The sequence below is a fragment of the Drosophila santomea genome, chromosome 2L, assembly GCF_016746245.2.
Source record: "Drosophila santomea strain STO CAGO 1482 chromosome 2L, Prin_Dsan_1.1, whole genome shotgun sequence".
Taxonomy (NCBI): Eukaryota; Metazoa; Arthropoda; class Insecta; order Diptera; family Drosophilidae; genus Drosophila; species Drosophila santomea.
Window position 1 is genome coordinate 697,181 of NC_053016.2, and position 20,374 is coordinate 717,554.

General features: G+C 43.3%; 1 protein-coding gene across 1 annotated transcript in view; it reads right to left on the reverse strand.

Moving 5' to 3' along the window:
- LOC120448506 (protein dachsous) overlaps window positions 1-20,374 on the reverse strand; it is a 67,423-nt gene that overhangs the window by 44,691 nt on the left and 2,358 nt on the right. Inside the window, exon 2 of the mRNA XM_039630543.1 lies at window positions 13,598-15,594. Within this exon, the coding sequence (XP_039486477.1) occupies window positions 13,598-15,493 (1,896 nt within the window). The 5' untranslated portion in view covers window positions 15,494-15,594. The remainder of the gene's footprint in view (window positions 1-13,597; window positions 15,595-20,374) is intronic.

Sequence of the window (20,374 nt, forward strand, 5' to 3'; positions counted from 1 at the left end):
TAATATGGCTGCATCTCCGAGGGAGTTCGTTGCCAAGGGGCGTGGTTCGATCTGATTTTGTTTCTGTGGCGGCTGTTGCTTCTTATTGAAGCTCTGATGTTCTTGTGTTTCGTGTCGGCATCGTTAGCTCACATCATTTGTTTGACATGTTGCTTTGTGTGTTGACAAACGTCTTGACAGGCGACAGGCAGCCACAGAACAACAAGCAAGCAACAAAACAACCAACAAAGCCAACAAGCTGAATCCGAAACAAAGGGGAGGATGAATAAAGAGAATTACAGTCACCCAATACTTACGCCTAGTTAAGCAATTCGTATGGATTCATCGCACAGCGTGGACTTACCTGAAATAAAAGATAGCAAAAAATGAGATTAACTGCGTTTGACTAAGTAATATTCAAATTGTGTATATCTGCTGTATTTTGGTATAGGATTAGGTAGTGTACCTACCAAATCTTTGAATGTTCAAATGTAACTTTGACCCCCGATTCTCCAAATAGAGTAACATCCCAAATGTGGATTACCGAACTCTTGCGTATCCCGAGATCGAGGTGACTTTATGGCGACACTTACAACCCGTTTGATTCCGATCAGAGTGTGCACCGCAATCACGGAAATACCTATGCCCCAATACCCTGCGTTTGATCTCGGGCAACACTCGACATTTGTTCGGCTGGGTTCTGATGCTGTTGCTCTTGCTCTTTCTGTGGCAACAATGTTGCCAAGGCGTGCGCGCAACAAATCAAACGTTGACCATGCAACGCCATCAACACAACACCAACACCAGGCTCCACAATGTACAACATTTATGAGCAGCGCCAGCTGAACTCACCTCTTCCCAGCGCAGCCCCCCTTTCTCTTTTTCGGCCCCACCTGGGCAGGTATTTCCTTTGACTGGTAGGCAACGGTAAGCAGCACATGCGAACCGCACCAAAGAACAGCTGAAGGAGGGGCAAGTGGTGGAGAGAAGGGGGGCGCAGCAGAGCTGCAAGCAAATGCGAGAAATGCAACAAAATTAACATCATCAGACAGAAATAATCTATAATGAACATAAATCTCCTTTCAGCGTGGTGAGCAGAAAGGTGGGAACTCCGGGGAGGGTAACAGTAACATCATGCTGACTCCTTAGAGGAAGTACAAATTTACGTTTGGTGTTGAAATGAAATGCTAGATCCAAGAACTGCAAGGGCACTGAGCGAAAAATAAACAAATAGCCAAACAAGCTACTGACAGGAAGTCGCTTTTCTTCAAATCAGTGCTATAATAACTTGCAATATTCATTAAAATAAAGCGACGCGAGAAGATAATTTGCAATGTTCTATTACTATATTTAGGAATAAAGAAATTATGGACACATTCTTACACCACACTGAGAGAAATGTAAAGGCTGTTCCTTACATCTTAAAGTTTGATCATAGAACTGCTGGTTTTATAGTCATATTAATATGATCTTAATATTAATAATGAGTAAAGATATTAACATCTGCGGACTAGATAGAGCTCCAGCAGATCGACAAATCTAAACCTTTTTGTGTCCTTAACTTTTCTCACTGCATTCTCGCCTCGATCCCCATACACAACTTGCTGCTCTGGTCTGCTCTGTACCGTGTCCCACTGTCTGCCCTCTCACTCTAGATCCTGCCCACTGTGCACGTGTGCTGCGGAGTTTTCTTGGCCATCTTATGCTTTTTCTTGGCCATCTTCGGCTGCATCGTGTTGTTGCTCGCGCTTGTTCGTTGTCGTGGTTGCCGCCGAGGAAGAAGAAATATTTTAGAAATTTATGCGTTTCTGATAAATAGAGGAAATGTCTGCAAGAAAACGATGGCAGCAAGAGGCAGCAGCAGCGCGGCAGCAGCAGCACTCGCAGCAGCATAAAAAGCTCGGACCAACGGACAGAGCAAATTATTAGAAATATGCGAGTTTAATAACCAACTCGAGCGATCTCTCCTGCTCTGCTTTTCTGTCTCCGCATCGCCTCTCTCTGTTCAAAATTTATTAAGTTGTCAACTGGCAAAAATGTTGGCAATTTCTGCTTGTCCGCTGCTTTTTAGAGAAAGAAGTTAAAGTCCGATTCGCAATGAAGCGCCGCTGGTGGGCCCCGCTTGTGATTACTCCACCCATTCTTCGGCAGTTTCTCTTTCGCTCTTTCACACTAAGACCCATCTATTTGGTATTCCTTTCGCGAGTCGCGTTTAATGAACTTTAACAAATGTCAACAACTATGATTTGCTGTTCTTCGGTGCCTGATTTGCAATCCCCTCCAGTGGGGATTAGTCTCAGGTCTTAATTTACATATTTAATTTGCTTTATTTCTGCGTCTGTGTCAGCCAAAAGCAGCCAAAAACAGCTGTGACTTGGAAATTATATTTCCGTTTTCCATATTGGTTAAACTCTTGAGGTGCCTTTAATCGCCTGCGGAATGGCGACTTTAGGGTAAATAAATTAGCCAAGATTTCAGTGCCTAGAATGGCCACCCGCTAGAGGCTGAAGCTGATTCAATATTTGTGCTCTTTAGGGAGCTCAATTTCAAGCTCTTTGGCTAGACGAGAGCTCCGCAAATAAAACGGCATGTCAGGCAACTCGTTACTCAAAGCAAAACGAAGGACTTGCCTGGGCAACGAACTCGAAATGCATTTTAGAACTAAATGTTTGCTAATTCGCTTGATTTGCGGGAACGCACTGGGAAAAAATACAGTGTATGAATAATAGGAATGGTCTTAATGATGTTTTCGTAATCTTAAGTATGAACTCTACTTAATTAAAGTACGTTTTTTACGAATTGCGATATCATTGTTCTCTCTATCCGAGGTGCTGTTTAACCTTCAGCAGCTTGAGTTTTTGAGGTAAGCCGCAAAGGGAACAGTCCACAAAAAAGTTCAAACAGTAAGGAAAAATCGAAATCCAACAATACTTGTATCCGAATGCTCCAGAGAGTTTCCACTTTCGGTTTCAGGCCTCGTTGCAATGTCCTAAAAATAGCCGGAAAGCCGGGCGAGCCACTTAAGATCGGTGGTTCTGCGGTTGTATCATCAGGAGCACCACCTTGACTCCTCTGATTGCGATTCCCCAACCAGAGCGCATCCCCAGCGACATCGATTGTATTGAGTTTTTTTTTTTCGTTATTTTGAACGAGTATTGTGCGCAGCGGCTTTCAGCTCGAAGCTTTTTAATTGTCGACAATGTTTGTGGCAAGTTTTTAATGAAATTCGTTTGCTCGGTTGCTGGTGGTTTTTTATGTCTGCGGCTTGGTTCTGTGACATTGCAGCGTGTCCTCCAAATAATTCATTAACACTCTTTCTTGTTAAGTTTAATTTGGGATCCCATGCCACACCACCTCCTCCTCTCTTGTTTTTAGTTTTTTGTATTATTTTGTATTTGTTGTATGGAAGTGGAATAAAAGTGGGGACTTTTGTTGGCAGCTCTTTAAAGGAGGAAAATCTCTTAATCCGCCAATCCCAAGTGTATAAAATTTCAAACATGCCAACAACGATACACTTTCCTGTCCATCAACCGCCGTGCCTCTCTTCTGCCGCCCTGGCTTTCTTCTGCTCTCCTGAAGAAAGAATCAGAAAGAGCAGCCAAGGGAAAAGCGAACAACCCGCCAGAGGTAATTTGATATTTTCGTTCCCTTTTTGCTGGTTAATGAGACGAATGCACAGAAATTTATGATCCGGTAAGCAGGCGCAGTTTTGTTCAGCATTCAAATCTGGGCATCCGCACTGCCCCCCCTTGCCCCTTTGCGAGTGTACCCCTGCTCCTGCTCGCCCAAGACGCCCAAACAGATACAGTTAGAGCGGCCTACTTGATTGATTGATGGCAATTGACGGCGCTGTCCAGCGCAGAGTGATCACAATTCGACTAACGAGAGCCCCACTGGGGGCAAACGTCATAAATCCACTAATAAACAGTAACCACAGCGCGGCCAGTATGGCCACAGCAAATAAATTTGTCTGCTGAAATGAAGCCACAAAAAAGGAATTGCAGCCGTAAAGGAGAATGAAATGCGAAATGCGGAGACGAAAGCTCCAGCAAATGTGCATAAATAAGAGTTTAAATAAGAGAACTCCGGACGCTTCGACACCCCGAACTTTGCAGCCTGACACTGAGCACAACAGTTACTTTTCGAATTCATCCACAGCGTGGATCAAAACAGAGATGCAGAGAGAGAAAAAGCCGTGAGTATCTGAGAAAAAAGTGGAATATCAAATTTAAGAGGCAAAAACAACTGCGGAAACATAAACCCAGATCATTGGAATGCAAAAAAAGGATTGTTTATGGAACAGTTCGATGCGGTTCTTAGTAAAGACTTTATGTAAATTTCTCCTGGTGTACGACTGCGCGTTCAATTTGCCAAGTCGAAAAGAATTTAACGCTCGACACGAGACTTTTGCAACTTCATGCCACATAAACTATAAGAAAAACAGGCTCAGAGATCCCAGGCTGCAACCTTTTCTTCGACTCTGGGGAATTCTCTCTTATGCCTCGGCTGGCCAAATTAAAATGTTCTTTCAACTACGAACTTTCGACAATAAATTGAATTGAACAACAAAAGGCGAGGGCTGGGCGTGAGGGGGCTCATGCCCGCGGGGATCCGAGAGTTCGATGCGGTTCTCCGATTCTCCGGTTCTCCAGTTCTCTGGGCCCTGGTCAAAGACATTTGTCATGTCATTTCTGGCGGGGCAGGAAACGACATATGGAAGAGAACCTGAGAGGAGGAGGATCCGTGCCAGAAAAGGATGAGTTTATCGATGCGACGCGCAGTACCGCAAAGAGGGAATATCTAGAGGAGTTACCTTCAAGGGTGTCACAAATTCGCACTGGGAGAAAAGTGCATGGGGCAGAGTATCGGGACGGAGGGAAACTGAGGAATTGGGGTCGCTATCCACGGACGTTGAAGCGTTATCGCTTCACAAATTAACAATCAGCAGCAATAAAAGTTGTGCGTTTGTTTATGGTGAGCCCGAAAAGGCAGGGGGATGGACTCCAAAATCCAGATGAGGAGGCGTCCGATTCCTCAGCCCAGAGTTATCCTTATCGCGGGCCATTCGCTGGCCTTAACAAATTCAATTAGGCATTTTAATATCCGAGGCTACGGAGGTGTTGCACTCCGGACACTGAAATATTAACTTGCTTTAATTTATGAATTGCCCGCCAGTGGCAGGAAGTCGATGTGGTAATTTATGGAACTTCAGGGCAAGCCAAAGGACCCAGAAACGAAGTGGGTCAAAGTTGGAGAAGCCATGTGTTGCGAAGTCTGAGCCCTCCGCATTTTCCCAGTGGGTTCTAAACGGGTCTGGTACTGATATTGCAGAGAGACAAAATTCAAACAAAGATATGAGTAATTGAGTTCATGACGTGTGTGCATTTTTGATTAAATGTATTCCTTTTTCCACAGTGTAGGAACGTTATTTAGCTCACTGCCCGTAGGGGAAGTTCCGTTGGACTCTGACTTTCCTCAAGGGCATTTACATTTGCAGCAGAGAAAAGGGTGGGGCTGGGTGGAGTTTTGGCCCGAGTCCTGTGCCCATTTTTTCATCAATTTCCCTTTTGTTCCCTTCCAAATTGCAACTGCAATTACACGAATTTTCGAGGCTCCACAGATATTCCTGGCTCGGTTTTTCGGTCTTTTGCTTTCAACACGTTCTGTCCGCTTTCAATCAGTAATTTCTGACCCCGCTGCCTTTGTTATGGCCCTTAATCAATAACTGTGCGGATATTCCCGCTGCCCTCCCCTTTTTTTTTATTGACCGACCCTCGGGTTGTCGTGGCAGCCCATCAACATGCTACAATGTTGCAGGTTTTATTGAGGCGGCGGCACCCTGAGATATGAGCTCATGCGTTGATATACCTTGCTGATTGTGATTTCTGCGTCTTCGTTGATGTTACACATTCAAGTCGGATTTAAAAAACTACTTTTAAAAAAGGTTGACAATACCTGAGGATGGATTTGATTTATGTTCGGCCAGCGCACATACTATACCTCCAGTAGCCAGTCGAGATAAACACTTCCCCTGAGCGCTTAAATCACCTAATCGCCGTAATTTTTTAGCAGTCGCTGCGTTTTGTGTTGTCGTTTTTGGTCTTTGCATAAGTCGCCTAATAATCGGGCATAATTCATTATTTATGAGTGGCTCTGGCCCAAACATAGATATCTTGATAGATCTTTAGATCTTTGGCCACCACCGACAAAGTGCCAACAACATCGGCCAGAGACAAAAGACAGACAAGCCAATGACTGTTTAAAAATTCAACGAAAAATTATCGTTTATATTTCGTCTTTGGCTGGGCACTTGTTGTTGCTCACAGTTCGCTTTTCTCATATCATGTTGGCATTAACTTCCCTTTACACACACTTCGATTGGGCCAAGTTATAAAAATGATTGACAATTTAATTTGCAAGCCAAAAACTCTTGTGGGGATTTATAAAATACTTGGCTTTGTATGGGCCGTGTTCTACACACAAAAATATGCAAATCCGTTTGGCCATAATAATCATCATCGCCAGCATTCAGTAACAATGGGCCAGATTCGATGTTATGAATGTTAGACAACCCACACGAGGAATTCTTTTTCGTCCGAAAGCTGGTCAAGTCTTCTTGGATTTGTGGAAGTGTGCACTTGACAAAATAGTTATAGGCAGAACTGTTACAAATAGAATGTATAGAACACATGTATGGAAAATACACTTAAATTGCACTCAAAATATTGTTACATTTTGTATAGACACAAAATTGATTCGAAGTTCCTGCTAAAATTTCTTGACCACTTTTTAATGAATTCTTATTCTAGTATAAAGGAAAGAATAAAAAACAGATTCGGAAATCTGTAAAGTTGGAAGCACAGCTCTCCGCCGGTGACGACAAATGAGACGGAAGACAAAAGACGGAAGACAGAAGACAGTAGACAGCAGATAGGAGAATGCAGGCTGCTGGCTGCAGGCTACAACCTCCTGGCTACGGAGAATGACAGAAGGGAGCCCGAAGACTGGTCGAGATGCACGTATGCAGATTGCCGGCCATTCCAAACCTCGGCGAAAAAAGGTGAAAAAGGAGAAACGGGAGGAAAAAGCAAATCCCCAGCTGGGTATTTGGGTTCAAGCTGGGTCGGGATTTGGGATTGGGATTGGGATTGGAAAAAGCTTCGCTCTGTGTCTCCGGCTCGCACTGAGCTCCCCTTTTTTTATTTGTCTCTGAAATCTTGTTTGCTTAAAAGTAAAAATAATTAACTAATTAAAATTGTGAACCCGCTTGTTGCGGCTCTCGTCGCAGGACTTGGATACATTAGGGCCAAATAAGCTGCCAGCCTTTGGCTGTAGATTTTTCTTTACTGATTTTTTGTTTGTCTTTTTGTGTGGCTCTGGTAAATACTTTTACAGGCAACGACGATATGCAAGAGCTATCAACAGAGCATCTCTGGCCGGGACTTTCCAGCTCTGCAGAGCTGTCTTTCGGTTTGGCTGGGCTTGGGTTTGGGTTTGTGTTTGGGTTTGGGCTCTTGGGCCTTGTAAGCTGTTGATATGCTCATTTAGAGTCGCACGTTTTTTCCCCAGAAGTTGTTAAGAGTCTTGGAGGCGTCTTTTGGAGGGGGCGGAGCGATTGCATTGATTGCCATTCGCATGCAGATGAGCAAAGCAGAAGAACCAGAGACCGAAGACCTTCACAAAGTCTGACCTCAGAGTTTGGCAGCTCATCTAAGCCGCTTAGACTTTGACTTCCACTTTGGGCCATCAATCAACACACTTTCAGTTTTCTTCTGTCCTTAGACTGTTCGCCAAACGCCATAAAGTGCTAGTGAACCCCATCTGGCGGCGTATTGATTTTGGTCAAGTCTGGCTTAATGGACTGCGAGACGAGTTAATTTTTAAAGAGTAGCACTTACATTTCGACAAAATTAAAGCAGCTGCTTCTGACGAAAGGACCAAGGATGAAATTAGTGACAAGAAAAAGAAAGCATTAGAGCTTCGACTATGCGATGTCCTTCAAGACTAACACAGCCTGTAATCCCCTTAAGTATTTTTGCTTGTTTTGATGACTGGGGATATTTCTATAATATAATATACTTTAAATACACTTTGCCAATTATTATATTACGCACTATATTATAAACCTTGGCTCGTAAAGTTAGTAGTAGTAGTCACCCTGACTAGTACAATTTAAGTCGGACCGTCCTTGGCTATTTATTTTAACAATGCACCTAGAGAAAAACTATTATTTGTTTCGAACCTATTTTCTTATGCCCTGTAATACCTATGTATTTACTAAAATAAGTGTAACCTCTCTGGCTGCTGGGAATCTTTCACTTTGGCACAGGCCCCGCAAATCGCGCATCTCCTTTTTCCCGGCTGTCTCCGTGACTTGGAGGAGCAGTCGTTCCTCCACATCTCCAGTCCCCGTTCCACACTCCTTCCCGCAGCTCCTCCCGCGGAAGACTCGGCTCAAAGCTTTGAGTTCTTGGCGGCTATGCAAATGCAGTAGCCAATGCCCTCGGGTTGTTGTGATGTGTGCGCGCGCGTTGAGCATTTCAGATCCCAGCATCTCCATCTCAGGCCCCACACGCCCCCTTTCGCTCCGCATCTCTATCACTCTCTCTCTCTCTCTCTCTCTGTCTTTCTCTTTCGCGCGGCTGTGTGTGTGCGCGCTTTAATTGCACGTTTAAAAGCAGCCACAGAAGCGGTATTTACTAAATATGGCCACAAAGTCAGCCACAGGAGCAACGACTCACTGTCAGAAATCAGGGGTCCAAACGAGGATATTCTTGGTAATACAATAAAGAGCTAACAACGTTTTCCAAGGAATAATATAATAACATAATAATAATTTGTATTATTATGGTGTTTGAAACTTGAACCTTGCCCTGCCAAACCATATTATATACTTGTTTCAGTGCTGAGTGGCATCCACAGTATTGCACGCGTGTCTGGCTGCCTGTTGTCGCGTTTGGCCCGCAAATTGATGCACATTTGATGCGTCGATGTGAAATCTCGTAGTCCTTCTCCCCTTGCTTCAAATATGCAAAATGAAAGCTCTTTCTCTGCGGAACGCCTTTTTACCCCATTTCTTCACCCCTCCCAAACCCCTTTTCTCCTTCATTTGGGACTATCAGTTAAGGTTTATTGATGTTTTGATAGTGATCAGAGCTCTGGGCCATTTTCGCCGTGTTCTTGGTTCGGCTCAATGGCTCATCGGTTGCTTGGTGGCTTCCTTATGGTGTTTGTTATGGGCCAGGAGAAGCGATTATCTCCCGATGCTTAACTTGGCCCGCGAAATTGTGTCAAAAATTATGTTGTCGTGTGGCGGCAAACGGCCATTCAAGGCTCTTATCTCGGTCTCCCCTCGCAACTTAATTAAAATATTAAGTCAATGCAAGGAGGAGACGGAGAATGGGTTCTTGGCCATGTGGTTCAAGTATACTATGGAGACAAACCGAGGTAAAAAAACTGAAATCGTATTTTATAAAAAAAACCGGCTACGCCATGATTTTCCAACCATTTTGTCTTGGCCCAGAGATAAAGAGGCAGAGAGAGAAAGAGAGATCTTGGACAAAACTATGTATTTCGCTTCAATCCGCTGAATTTCTGAATGGCAGCGACTTCAGATACATTCGCCGTGCGGCGAAGTCGTGGTGAGTTTCTCCAATTCTCACCGGTTTTCTCTCTCGGTCTCTCTGGCCTGGCATTTATGGAATGTGAGCGCTCAAAAATGCGTTAAAGGTGTTTATAAAATTAAAATTGTGCAAAACAAGTCGCGTAAACGCAGAGAGTGAGAGAGAGAGAGAGAGAGAAGAAATGCTCTCAGGGAGAAAGAAAGAAACCCTCTCTTTTTCTCTGAGATAGGCGCAGAAGTATAGGCACATAAAAGGGCATCACAACGTTGCTTAGAAAAAAGTGAATTGAGCCAGGAGACAAAGAAAATTGGTGCACATTGAGCGCCGCATACGCAATCAAAGATAGGTGGAAAAAGGGGGGCGGTGGGCTCCCAAAGCGACGGGGCAGAGACGCACAGGGGGAACATGCCACTTGCACCCTCCGCCAACTAAAAACCAGTTCAGTGTGTGTGCGATTGTGCGAGTGGTTGTGCATTAGAGGAGCGACCACATAACTTGGCCAAATGGGCAGATCGTGTTCCCTTTAGCTTCCCGACCCTCCTTTTTTCTTTTTCAAACGACGCCCCTGCACCAACACGGCCAGCCCTGCGTTGTAATTGTGGGAGCCACCCGAAAATGAGATTTACGTAGATTAGCCAAACAATGCGAAATTACAACATCCAATCACACGCAAAAAAATTGTGAAATTTATTTACACACTCAAAATATTAACGGATTTTTGTCTAAAATCTGTGAAAGAATACTTACACATCCTTTCAGTAAAATACCGCATCTAATCCAAAAAGTGCTTGCAGATATTTCTCTCTCTGCCGCAGCAATAACATCTAATTTCGATGTTCGAGCAACTTGTACTCCGAACTTATTCCGAACCTCTTGACAGGTCCAGGCTGCAACTGCCAAACCGTTGGCGGGTGGAGAAATGCGGATCGGGAAATGTGGCTGGGGCTGGCAGAATGGCTTAGGAATCTGCGAGTGCAGTTCCCACATTCCCTCACTCTCCCTTTTCTCTCTTTCTCCCCAATGTAATTGACTGTAATTTAGTGTGTAACTGCAACGGCAACAACAAATCTAAAATGACAACAACCACACGACGAGCAAATTATGCTGTCTTTTTCCACTTTTTTCACTGCCGAAAGGAAACTCCAAATTGGGCGGAGGAGTTGAGTGTAGATAGAGGGGCATGCGGACGGTTTGTATTATTTAGTTTTTTTTTTGTTGTAATTTGCATAATGAGATTTTAATTTTTACGCTCGCATAATAATCTTAAATAGCGCGATGGAGCGAGCAGGATGGGCTGATGAGTAATCCCCTATTGCCACTCCCACTTGAACGCAAGTTCGTTGCCTAAGTCTTTTGTTTCGTGGCCCAAATTAAAGTGTAATTTGGTTAGCCATTAGTTGGTCGGACGCGCTAGAGACGGAGTCGGAGCCGGAATGGCGGCATTTGATCGCCTCTAATTAAATAGCATTTCCGCTTCTTCGGCTAGAAAATGATACGGCGGCAGTAAAGGCACAACAGTTGCTTGGAATGGCCAAGAAGCAATAGGTGCAGCCTGGTAAGGGGTGAAGAAAAGGAAAGACGGAAAGGTGGCCAAATATTGTAAGGAATTTTTCAGGTAATGGCCAGAATAGTTTTAAGTTAACACACACAGTTTCCCAAATTAGATTTACTACCATTTCTTCGCTCGGTTTCCAACAGGTTCTCCCGCAATTATCTTCGAATCCGATGCAATCTTTTCGGCCAAAACAATGATGAGCAGCTGGCCAAGTATTTCGGCATCTCACTAAAAGCGAGTGGCAGTTATGCCAGACAGAGCTTTTATCTTTGGAGATTCGGGGACTCTGTGCAACTATTTTTGGCTTTTGCTTTTAAAATTTATGTTTTTTTTATTCCAAAAGTAACTCCCCTGCCTTAAATCTTATTCCTTCAACGACTTTTTCGTGGGTAGATTTAAATTTGCCATAGTTGCGAGCCATAAAAAAAGTTAGCTTGTTGGCTGGTCCTTTGGCCAGAGCTTCTTGTTTCATTTTGTTTTTTCATATAAGAAATGTCGATTTCGCTTTTTTTTTTAATTTGGGTTGGGTCTTTGGGTCTTTTATTGTCTTCACGACCACATATTGGCTTTAATATGTGCCCGAATAACAAGAAAACCCAAAACAGAGGAGGATTGAGGGCTCGAACTTAGTTTTTAGGGCCTTGACTTCAGACTTCAGACTCATTTTATGATTATTGAGCTCCCAAATCGCACCAGATACTGAAAGATCCCTTAGTATGGATGGTTATCCATCTCTTTCTCAATTCTTTAGATTGGCGAGTTCGGACCTCATCATTTCAGTTTCGGTTTCTGTTATTTTATTTTTGCGTGAGCCAATTATGCGTTTTGTGTTTTGTTCGTTTGTGGTTAATTTTCGGGGAGGAGGGTATCACCAGCATTAAATCTACTTTTCCTTCATTGTAATTAAGGAAACGTGACTTTTTGTCAGATTTCATCAAATCTCTTCGTTGTCGAGAATTGGCGTTGTTATTTCAACTTATTGTTGTTTCGTTTCTTCGTCTCGGTGGCCGTTAATTTGGTCTCTCTCACGTTGTTGTAGTTTTGATGAGATTTGATTCCATTTGATTTGCGGAAATCATCTAAGCCAACGAAGGCGAAAAGGGATCATAGTAGTTAAAATAATATTACCCATTAACTCGAGGGTCCTCAGGATCTGCCAATAAGTTTGCAATTTAACCATAAATAAGAAAGTGAACAGTTACTTTACCTATCGTGAAATACGAGTATTATTTACTTCTATAGTTCTCACAAAAAGTCTAACCTATAATTAATATAGGATGGGCTTGTTGTTTATTAAATTCCTAGACAAGACTATGGCATTCTTCACTTAACATTTTTTTTTGTAAACCCTGCGCTGATTTGAAATTCGTGTTGTTGTTAAATTGCTGAGAAGTTTGGAATCGCGGCTACATTTTCAGTCAGTCGGTCCTGTGTTTTTTTCCTCTACCTCGTTGTCGTTTTGTTTTTTCGTTGTTTTCTGCGAGACAAGAGAGGTCACATTTGATAGTCTGAACAAAAATCTTGTCGACGTCTCGAGACGCTCTTGTGCATATACGTTTACCTATGTGTTCAGAGAAGAATGGGTGATCGCCGCCGAAGAGGAAAGACCGAACAAAATGCCTTCGTTAGACACTGGAAAACGGTTTTAGGCCTTGTCTCTCTGTTGTTGATGCTTTTTTCAAACTTTTTTCCCCACTTTTTGGGCTGCCCATTTTGTTTTTGAGCGGAGATAAATGTTATAAAAATGTAATTACCCGATGATGAATGGATTAACTACAAAAGAGTGAGGATCCCGCATTGCCCTGGGTGCAGATGGGGAGCAATAGTTGGAGGGGATTTGTTGGGTGGTGTTTTTCTGGAGGGGTTTACGAACGGGAACTGCATGGAATTTGAGCTCAAAGATGTTAACAAGAAGCTAGCAGTACTTCCAGGTTAAACATCGATGTTTTGTATACCCTTTTTTATAAAAATTTTTTTAGGATTTTGAGTTTACGAAATTATTATATTGAGTTATTTCAGGGCTTATGCTTCTTTAATTTAAGTCCCTTACTTTTTTCGAACGTTACCAACCACGTCATTATTTCAAAATGCCTTTCTAACCTAACTGCATCTCGTGTCATGCACCGCTTTTATCCAACTCCCCTCCCCCTCACGATTCCCTACGGACGTCGAAGTCGATGTTTGAGGCCTGATGTCTGATTTCTTATGTCCAATGTGATGTCTGATGTCCGACTGACTGATCTGACTGGGAGCGGGTAATTGATGCATAAGATTAGTTTTGGGGCCCAAGTACGTGGAAAATCCATAAGCGACGCTCGCTGTGTGGATTCGAGGCAGTTGGCGAGACAAACGTTTTAATGACCCACCGGAAAGTGGGTCACCATAGGAAAAACGGAAAAACGGGAGTTGGAAGTGAAAAAGTACTGAGCTAATGACTCACCTTGAGTATGCACCTGCCCACGGGTTCGTTTTCCGCGACGGATACATTGTAGAAGCTCTGGTCGAAAATCGGTTCGTTGTCATTTACGTCGTGAATGGTCACTAGGACCGTGGCTGTGGAGGAAAGGGGCGGAACTCCTCCGTCCCGGGCGATGACCGTTAGCTGCGGCACCGGTTCCGTTTCGCAATCGATATGCGATCGGGTGGTGATCAGGCCCGTTTGTGGGTCAATCTGAAACCACTGGGCATGGGTCTCGGGGGTTTCGGCCAGCGAGTAAGTCAAAGCCGAGTTTAGGCCCTCATCGCGATCGTGGGCTAGAACTTGCAGAACCGAAGTACCCGGATCGGCCACCTCCATCACGTTGGCGTGGTAGAGATCCTGCTCGAACTCCGGTGGATTGTCATTGACATCAATAATCCTCAGAAAGATCGATTTGGAGGCGTGCAGCGGCGGTGTTCCCTTGTCGGTAGCAACAACGCTCAGGGTATAGTTAGAAACTATCTCCCTGTCCAGTGGCAGGTGAACTATTACCAAATAAATACTGTTATCCCTGGTGGTCAACGCGAAGTGACCATCGCCTCCATTGAGCGTCACATTCACATTGGCATACTCCGTTTTCGAATCGGGGTCATGCACCGATATTCTAGCCACAAATTCGCCCGGTTGGGCGGACTCCGATATTTTTGGGGAGGCATCATCACTAAGGAAGATCACATTTATGGTCGGTTGGTTGTCATTTACATCAGTGACTCTAATGGAAACAAAGGCGGTTGTCTCCAGCGGCTGTTCACCATGATCCTTGGCCACCACCACTAGTTCATGCAACTCTTTAGTTTCGAAATCCAATGCTTTATTGATGTAAATCGCTCCTGTTCTGGGATCTATGCGAAACATCTGCTCCTTGTCGCTCTGTCTTCTGTTGATGGCATATTCCACCAAACCATTCTCATCCGCATCCGTGTCTGATGCATACACCTGCAGGACACTCGTACCTACAGTGGCATTCTCTGGCACCGTTGCAAAGTACCTGCTCTGATTGAAGATCGGTTGATTGTCATTAACATCCTGGATGGTGATATTAACAGTCATAAATCCCCGCAACGGCGGAGTTCCTCCATCTAAAGCTTCAATTAGAAGGCTATAGCCCGGAGTGGTTTCTCTATCTAAAAAACCACTGATCTGCAGGTCCAAGTACAGGACACCGTCCCTTTCCCTGTGGGATGACAACCTGAAGGCGTCATTTACATTTCCCGACACGATATTATATCTCTGCGTGTTGTAGGGTTCCAGATCCAGATCCCTAGCCGGAAGAAGAGTTCTTTTCACCTCCCTTGGGGTATTTTCTGGAAACTCTATGTGCATCGAGGCTTGTGGAAACGTGGGGGCATTGTCGTTCTCATCTTTCACTGTGACCAGCACTCGAATATTACGACCACTCAGGGGAATAGCCACTAGACTATAAGAAGCTCGAGTTTCCCTGTCCAGTTTAACCTTTGTGCGGATTTCTCCCGTGGCCCGATCTATAGCGAGATCTGTTTCTACTCCTGCCTCCGCCACAATAATGTACGGCGGACCACTATCGATTCCGCCGAAGTCTCCTATATAACCGATTTGATAGTCCACTGCAACGCCTTCGAAGACTTCCAGCTTTCGCTCCCTCTCCTGATCGTGAGAGGCAGCCTGCGAAGATCCCAGGAGAACGATCGCCAGTAGAATTAGTAGGCTACTCCGCAGCATGTGCGAGGGATGCAGGGCAGGTGGCGAGTATAGCGATTTGATGTTGGATCGTCTCCGGCATCGATGGAATATTGCAAAGTCCTTCGACTCGTGGTTCCCAGTGAATGTTGCCCTCGTCATCGTTTCGCTGGCGGCTACCGAATCCAATGTGGCTTTCATGGTTAATGGATCCACTCTGGGTGGATGCTGAAAAGAATACTATAAGGAGCTACGAGCGTCCTTCACTGAGGTTGCCTCCTTCCAGCATGGCCATGGCAATTCTAAAGGGAAATGATAAGAAAAATTTTAGTGTTAACTTTGAAAATATTTTAAAATATTTTTATTGTAAAAATCAAATATTTTACTAAAGAATTACAAGGGTCTATGATATACTTGTTTCCCTAATACCAATTTCAATGGTATTACGACTTCATCTGTTCTGGTTATATTGATTTCTATGTTCTAACCGCAGTCTAAATTATACAAATGCTTTTAGCAGTGTAATAGTGACAAATGAACTGACCATAATCACTGCCCACACTTCAAGCTTTAGGCCTAAACAAAAAGCCAACTTAGAGAACCCCCAAGAGAAGAACCTATAGTTGCAGCTAATAGACTGATAACTGCCCCAATGCGCTTAGCTCCGCCTGATGACCGCTATGATGGTGAGGATGGAGGTGGAAATGGAGGCTTACGCATGGTGGAGGCATTTCCATTTGGCCATTTGGGGGAATTTGAAATGCTAATAGACGACCAAGAGAGATCAGGAATGAAGACAAAAGACAGAGAAGCGGACGATGTCGATTCTACCTGCGTGCGAAAGGTTCAAAGGCTAAAAGGGTCTCGGTTTGCTTTTCGGGCCTCCTCTGCCATACTGGTTCTGATTTTGGGATTGAGTTTGGGCTTGGGATCTCGATGAAATATGGCTGGCACACACAAACGCACACTCACACATTCCAAGAGAAATCAAAGAATACAGTTCCGCGGCCAAGTTGCCATTGTTGGATGGCCAACTCCGGACTCAGAACTAATGCCATGTGGCTGGAATAGGAATCGAAATGCTTTGAGGTCCGAGCAATTCGTGGCAAACAATTTAGTTAACAAGACCATGACTAACACTTTTTTTGAGTGGCCAAAACAACATTTGTTTCCACTGCAATTTGAAAAGATTTTTCTCGCGCGATAAGCGAAAATAAAAAAGGTAAAGGGAGGGCACACAGACGAATAATATATAAAATTATGATTATTATTTTGGGAATGCCTTAGAAATTTCATTTCGTGATCAGATAGAGATCTTCCAACTCCCAACTTCAAGAGCTCTGTCCAGATGATCCTGTTTGATCGTGGCCAGCAATTAAAACCGAATTAATGGGTCTTGGGAAACGAAGAGATCAAACTTGGCGTTAGAAGTCTGACGGATTCTTCCCCTCAAAAGATTGACATAGAAAACAACATAATCCTCTGAAGAAAACTGAGATTTCTGCGGAGAAATTAGCCAGCCGGTGCCTATCTTTCATGTCCATCGAGAGATTCCGCTACCATTAGGCCTCTAATAACTTTATAATGATCATGTCCCTTCCTTCCATGACATGAGGCGTAATTTAATAAACTGCAACGGTGCCTCCATCAAAAAGTCGAGGAGTACGTTAGGCCTGAACTCTGTGATACGCAAATTACCCCAGGAAAAGAGTTAGCTGCCGTTGCGGAAACGTCAGTTTGATTTGCACTTGTCATAAGTTTAGATGAACTGCTAATACCCGAACACATTAGAAAGCCCGTGGAGGGGTTCCCGATCCCGATTGCCGGCGCCCAAGTTGGACAGCTCCCGTCCAGATTCCCAGATCCTGGGATCGCAGAGCAGTCCGATTTGAGTGCCAGCTGGCGGTCGGTTGCCTTGCGTGTGGTTGCACCTGAGATCTGAGATCCGTTCGAAATGACGGAGTGGACGGAGCATGAGGGCTGTGGGAATGATCAGTGGATGAAACAAAATGGAAGCTTGCACAGCGAAAAAAAGTTACTGCCAAAGAATCCTAGTAAAGTTAGTATATGCTTCTTAGATATGGGAAATTCTTGTTATATTTTACTTTCTTGAACATAACACTACTTTCTCTATAAAATAAGTTACCTGGGTAAAATTTGACATTAAAGTTTTATATGCAATATTTCTTTCCGTGCGCTTATGAAAGAGGGTTTGAAGGTGACTGGGTATCTTGGGGTTCTGTGCACTCTGGCGGCATCTAATATCGAATGACAAAGTTGTAATTATATTTGTGGTTCCAGTTCTTAGGTGGCGTTGCAGGGAGTTCTGAACAAATTCACGATGCCATCCCAGGGTAAACCATAAAAAAATATGTTTTTTCCAAGAGAATTTTTTGTTTCTCTTTCATTTTTTTTACGAGCGCACAAAAGCTCGTAAAACCGTACAAACAAAAATAAAGGAAAACTGAAAAATCAGAAACAAAAACAGAGCGGCATCAATAAAATCTAGTTAATAGCAAATAAAAGCAACAACAAGATCCCATAACCCCGCAGAGCGGTATAAAACGTTCACAATCATAATAATAACAGCGTAAACTTTACGGTCCAACTAATTAGGCTGGCGAATGGGAAAGAAAAGTAAGCGATTTACAAAAGGAGAGGCGCAAAGGCTCAGTCCCAATCCAATTTTACCCAAAAGCTTCTGTATGCCAAGCAACGAAGAGGACTTCTGATCTTGAAACGTCTACCTACTACATTTTGCAACAGTATTTTAAAGTTTCCGTCAAACCCAAAATGAATGTATGGCAAGTATAAGCAAGTATAATTAGCTATCTATTATACTGCTTCTTAAAACCAAGGTGAAGTTAGAGTTTAGCAGGTCAAAAAAAATTCAGTGACCGGAAGAACAGTTTTGCCAACACTTAGTGTCTGACCGAATACTAAAGTAAAAGCTCTTTAGAGACTTCATTTACATGCACATTACACATGTAGCAGAGATTTTCTACTCGAACAATTAAAAGAGTCAAAGAAGAAAATCAACTTGTTTGGGCAGGGATGTTGTTGTTGCTGCGGTTCCGCTCGTGATTTAACTGCAAATTATGCAAAATTGTTGTCTAAAACCAGAGGCTAAGTAGGTGGTAAGTAGACGCTTTAGAGCGTGTTTAATTAAATGTTGAGTAATTTATGAAAACTGGCGGAGCGGGCGAAGAGTCAGCTAGTCCGAGCTTATACGACCAGTCTGTCAGCTAATAAGTTTCTTTTAATGACTTTCTAATTGTCCGACACACACGAGACGGCTGGCTATAAACAACGAAACTATAATTGTCCGCATATTAATCGAACTCATTTAGATGCAAATCCGAAAAGTCCGACTGGTCAGATCCGAGATCTCCGAGAGATTCGAATCCAACCAAGCGTGGTTCACGTCAGATATTCAGAGCTGCGAAAGCGTGAAGAAAACACGAGTGTTTTTCTGCTAGGAAAAGTGCGAAAATGCAAGTGAAACCTTGGTAATTTCGTTTTTAATACGATGTCGGTTTCCATTTCGATTTTGTCTTGTGTTTCAATTTACTGCACTTCACTTTCTTAAGGGTCCCAACCGGTGGAAAGTTTGGCACCCTTTAATTGCCAATTGAATGGCTATCAGAGTCTGGCGAGGAACGCATAATAAGCGTTAATTAGTGGCAAGTGTCAGCGGAAAAACAAGGACGCCGATGAGATGTTCTGGTTTATATCTTATCGCTGCGATGACAGCGGCTGCATGGGAGTTGCCTTCTTTAAATGTACAACGATTGCAAGGTGGAAAATGTAAAACAGCAATTAGCAAAAAAAATACAAATTTTTAGGGTAGGATTAGGTAGGGTATTAATAGATTTACTATGGAACCGGAAGCGTGTCCAGAGGATCGTCTTCTCGCTGACTCAGCTTCCAGGTTCTGTTTGGGTAGCCGAAAGCATTTAGCAATGATTGTCATGGCCAAGAGTGTTTTAGCCATTGTTTGGCGCGTTTTATGGCAGCCATTAAGGCATAAAGCCAAGACCACAACACATAATGCTAATCCCCGATCCCGCGTTCGAGAGAGCGGTTCATCAACCCACGTCTGGACCCGTCCCTTGTCGTAAACACCAAATATTTCTCAATCAGCATCCGACTTCGATGGCATCAAATATATAACGTTCCGTTGCCGCTTATCTCCAGAGATTTATTCTGGTTCTATAACGAAGCTTGATCAATAAAAAAAACTAAATTATGTAGCCAACATGTTTATGAGTCTGAAAAAACAAGTGTGAAATATATAAAACAAATGCTCAACTCTCTCTGATGGGTAAAATAGTATAACATTTCAATAAAATGTCTTTATATAAAAACTTTATAACAGTGTTTTAATTGAGCTTGATCCAACATTGAAAGTAATAGGTCGTGCGTAGTATGCATTTTAATTTTTTGTAAATCTTATATTCAAATTCAATATTATCTGTTTTTTTTTTTTAATATTATTTAATTTTAATGATGTTTATCCGCAAGATACCAGGGCCAGCATGCTTAGGCCATAAAACAGGCACGAATCTGAGATTGGTCAATGCGACATGCTCGAATTAAGATAGTTATTGGTTAGCAAATATTTATGCCCACCTGACACGAGATGGGGACGCGAGGCGAAACTACAACCTGTTCCATTATTTTCCCAGCTAGAGAAGTGTCTTCATCCAGCGGCGGACGATGAACATATTCGCCGACTAATCACAGGCCAAGTCACATTCGAATGTCCACGATGCCAACTCGCATGAGGCTCAACAAAGAAATTAGCGCGAAGCTATCCCTCTTTTCCCTCCTCGAAGAGCGGGTGTTTGCGGCAGGTGCGTGTCTTGCCACACAGAGAAATACATTTTTACGATTTGATCTTGACCACTGACGTTACAACAATACATTTGAAGGTTTTTACGTGACATATTGTTATAATTTGGTAGGAAAGATATATTGAGGACTCAGCTGTACTATTGCATTATACTATAATGGGTTGCGTACATCAAACTAATTTTTTAGCGTGTATGCCTCGTCCACGTCTAATGTAATTTTCCGGCT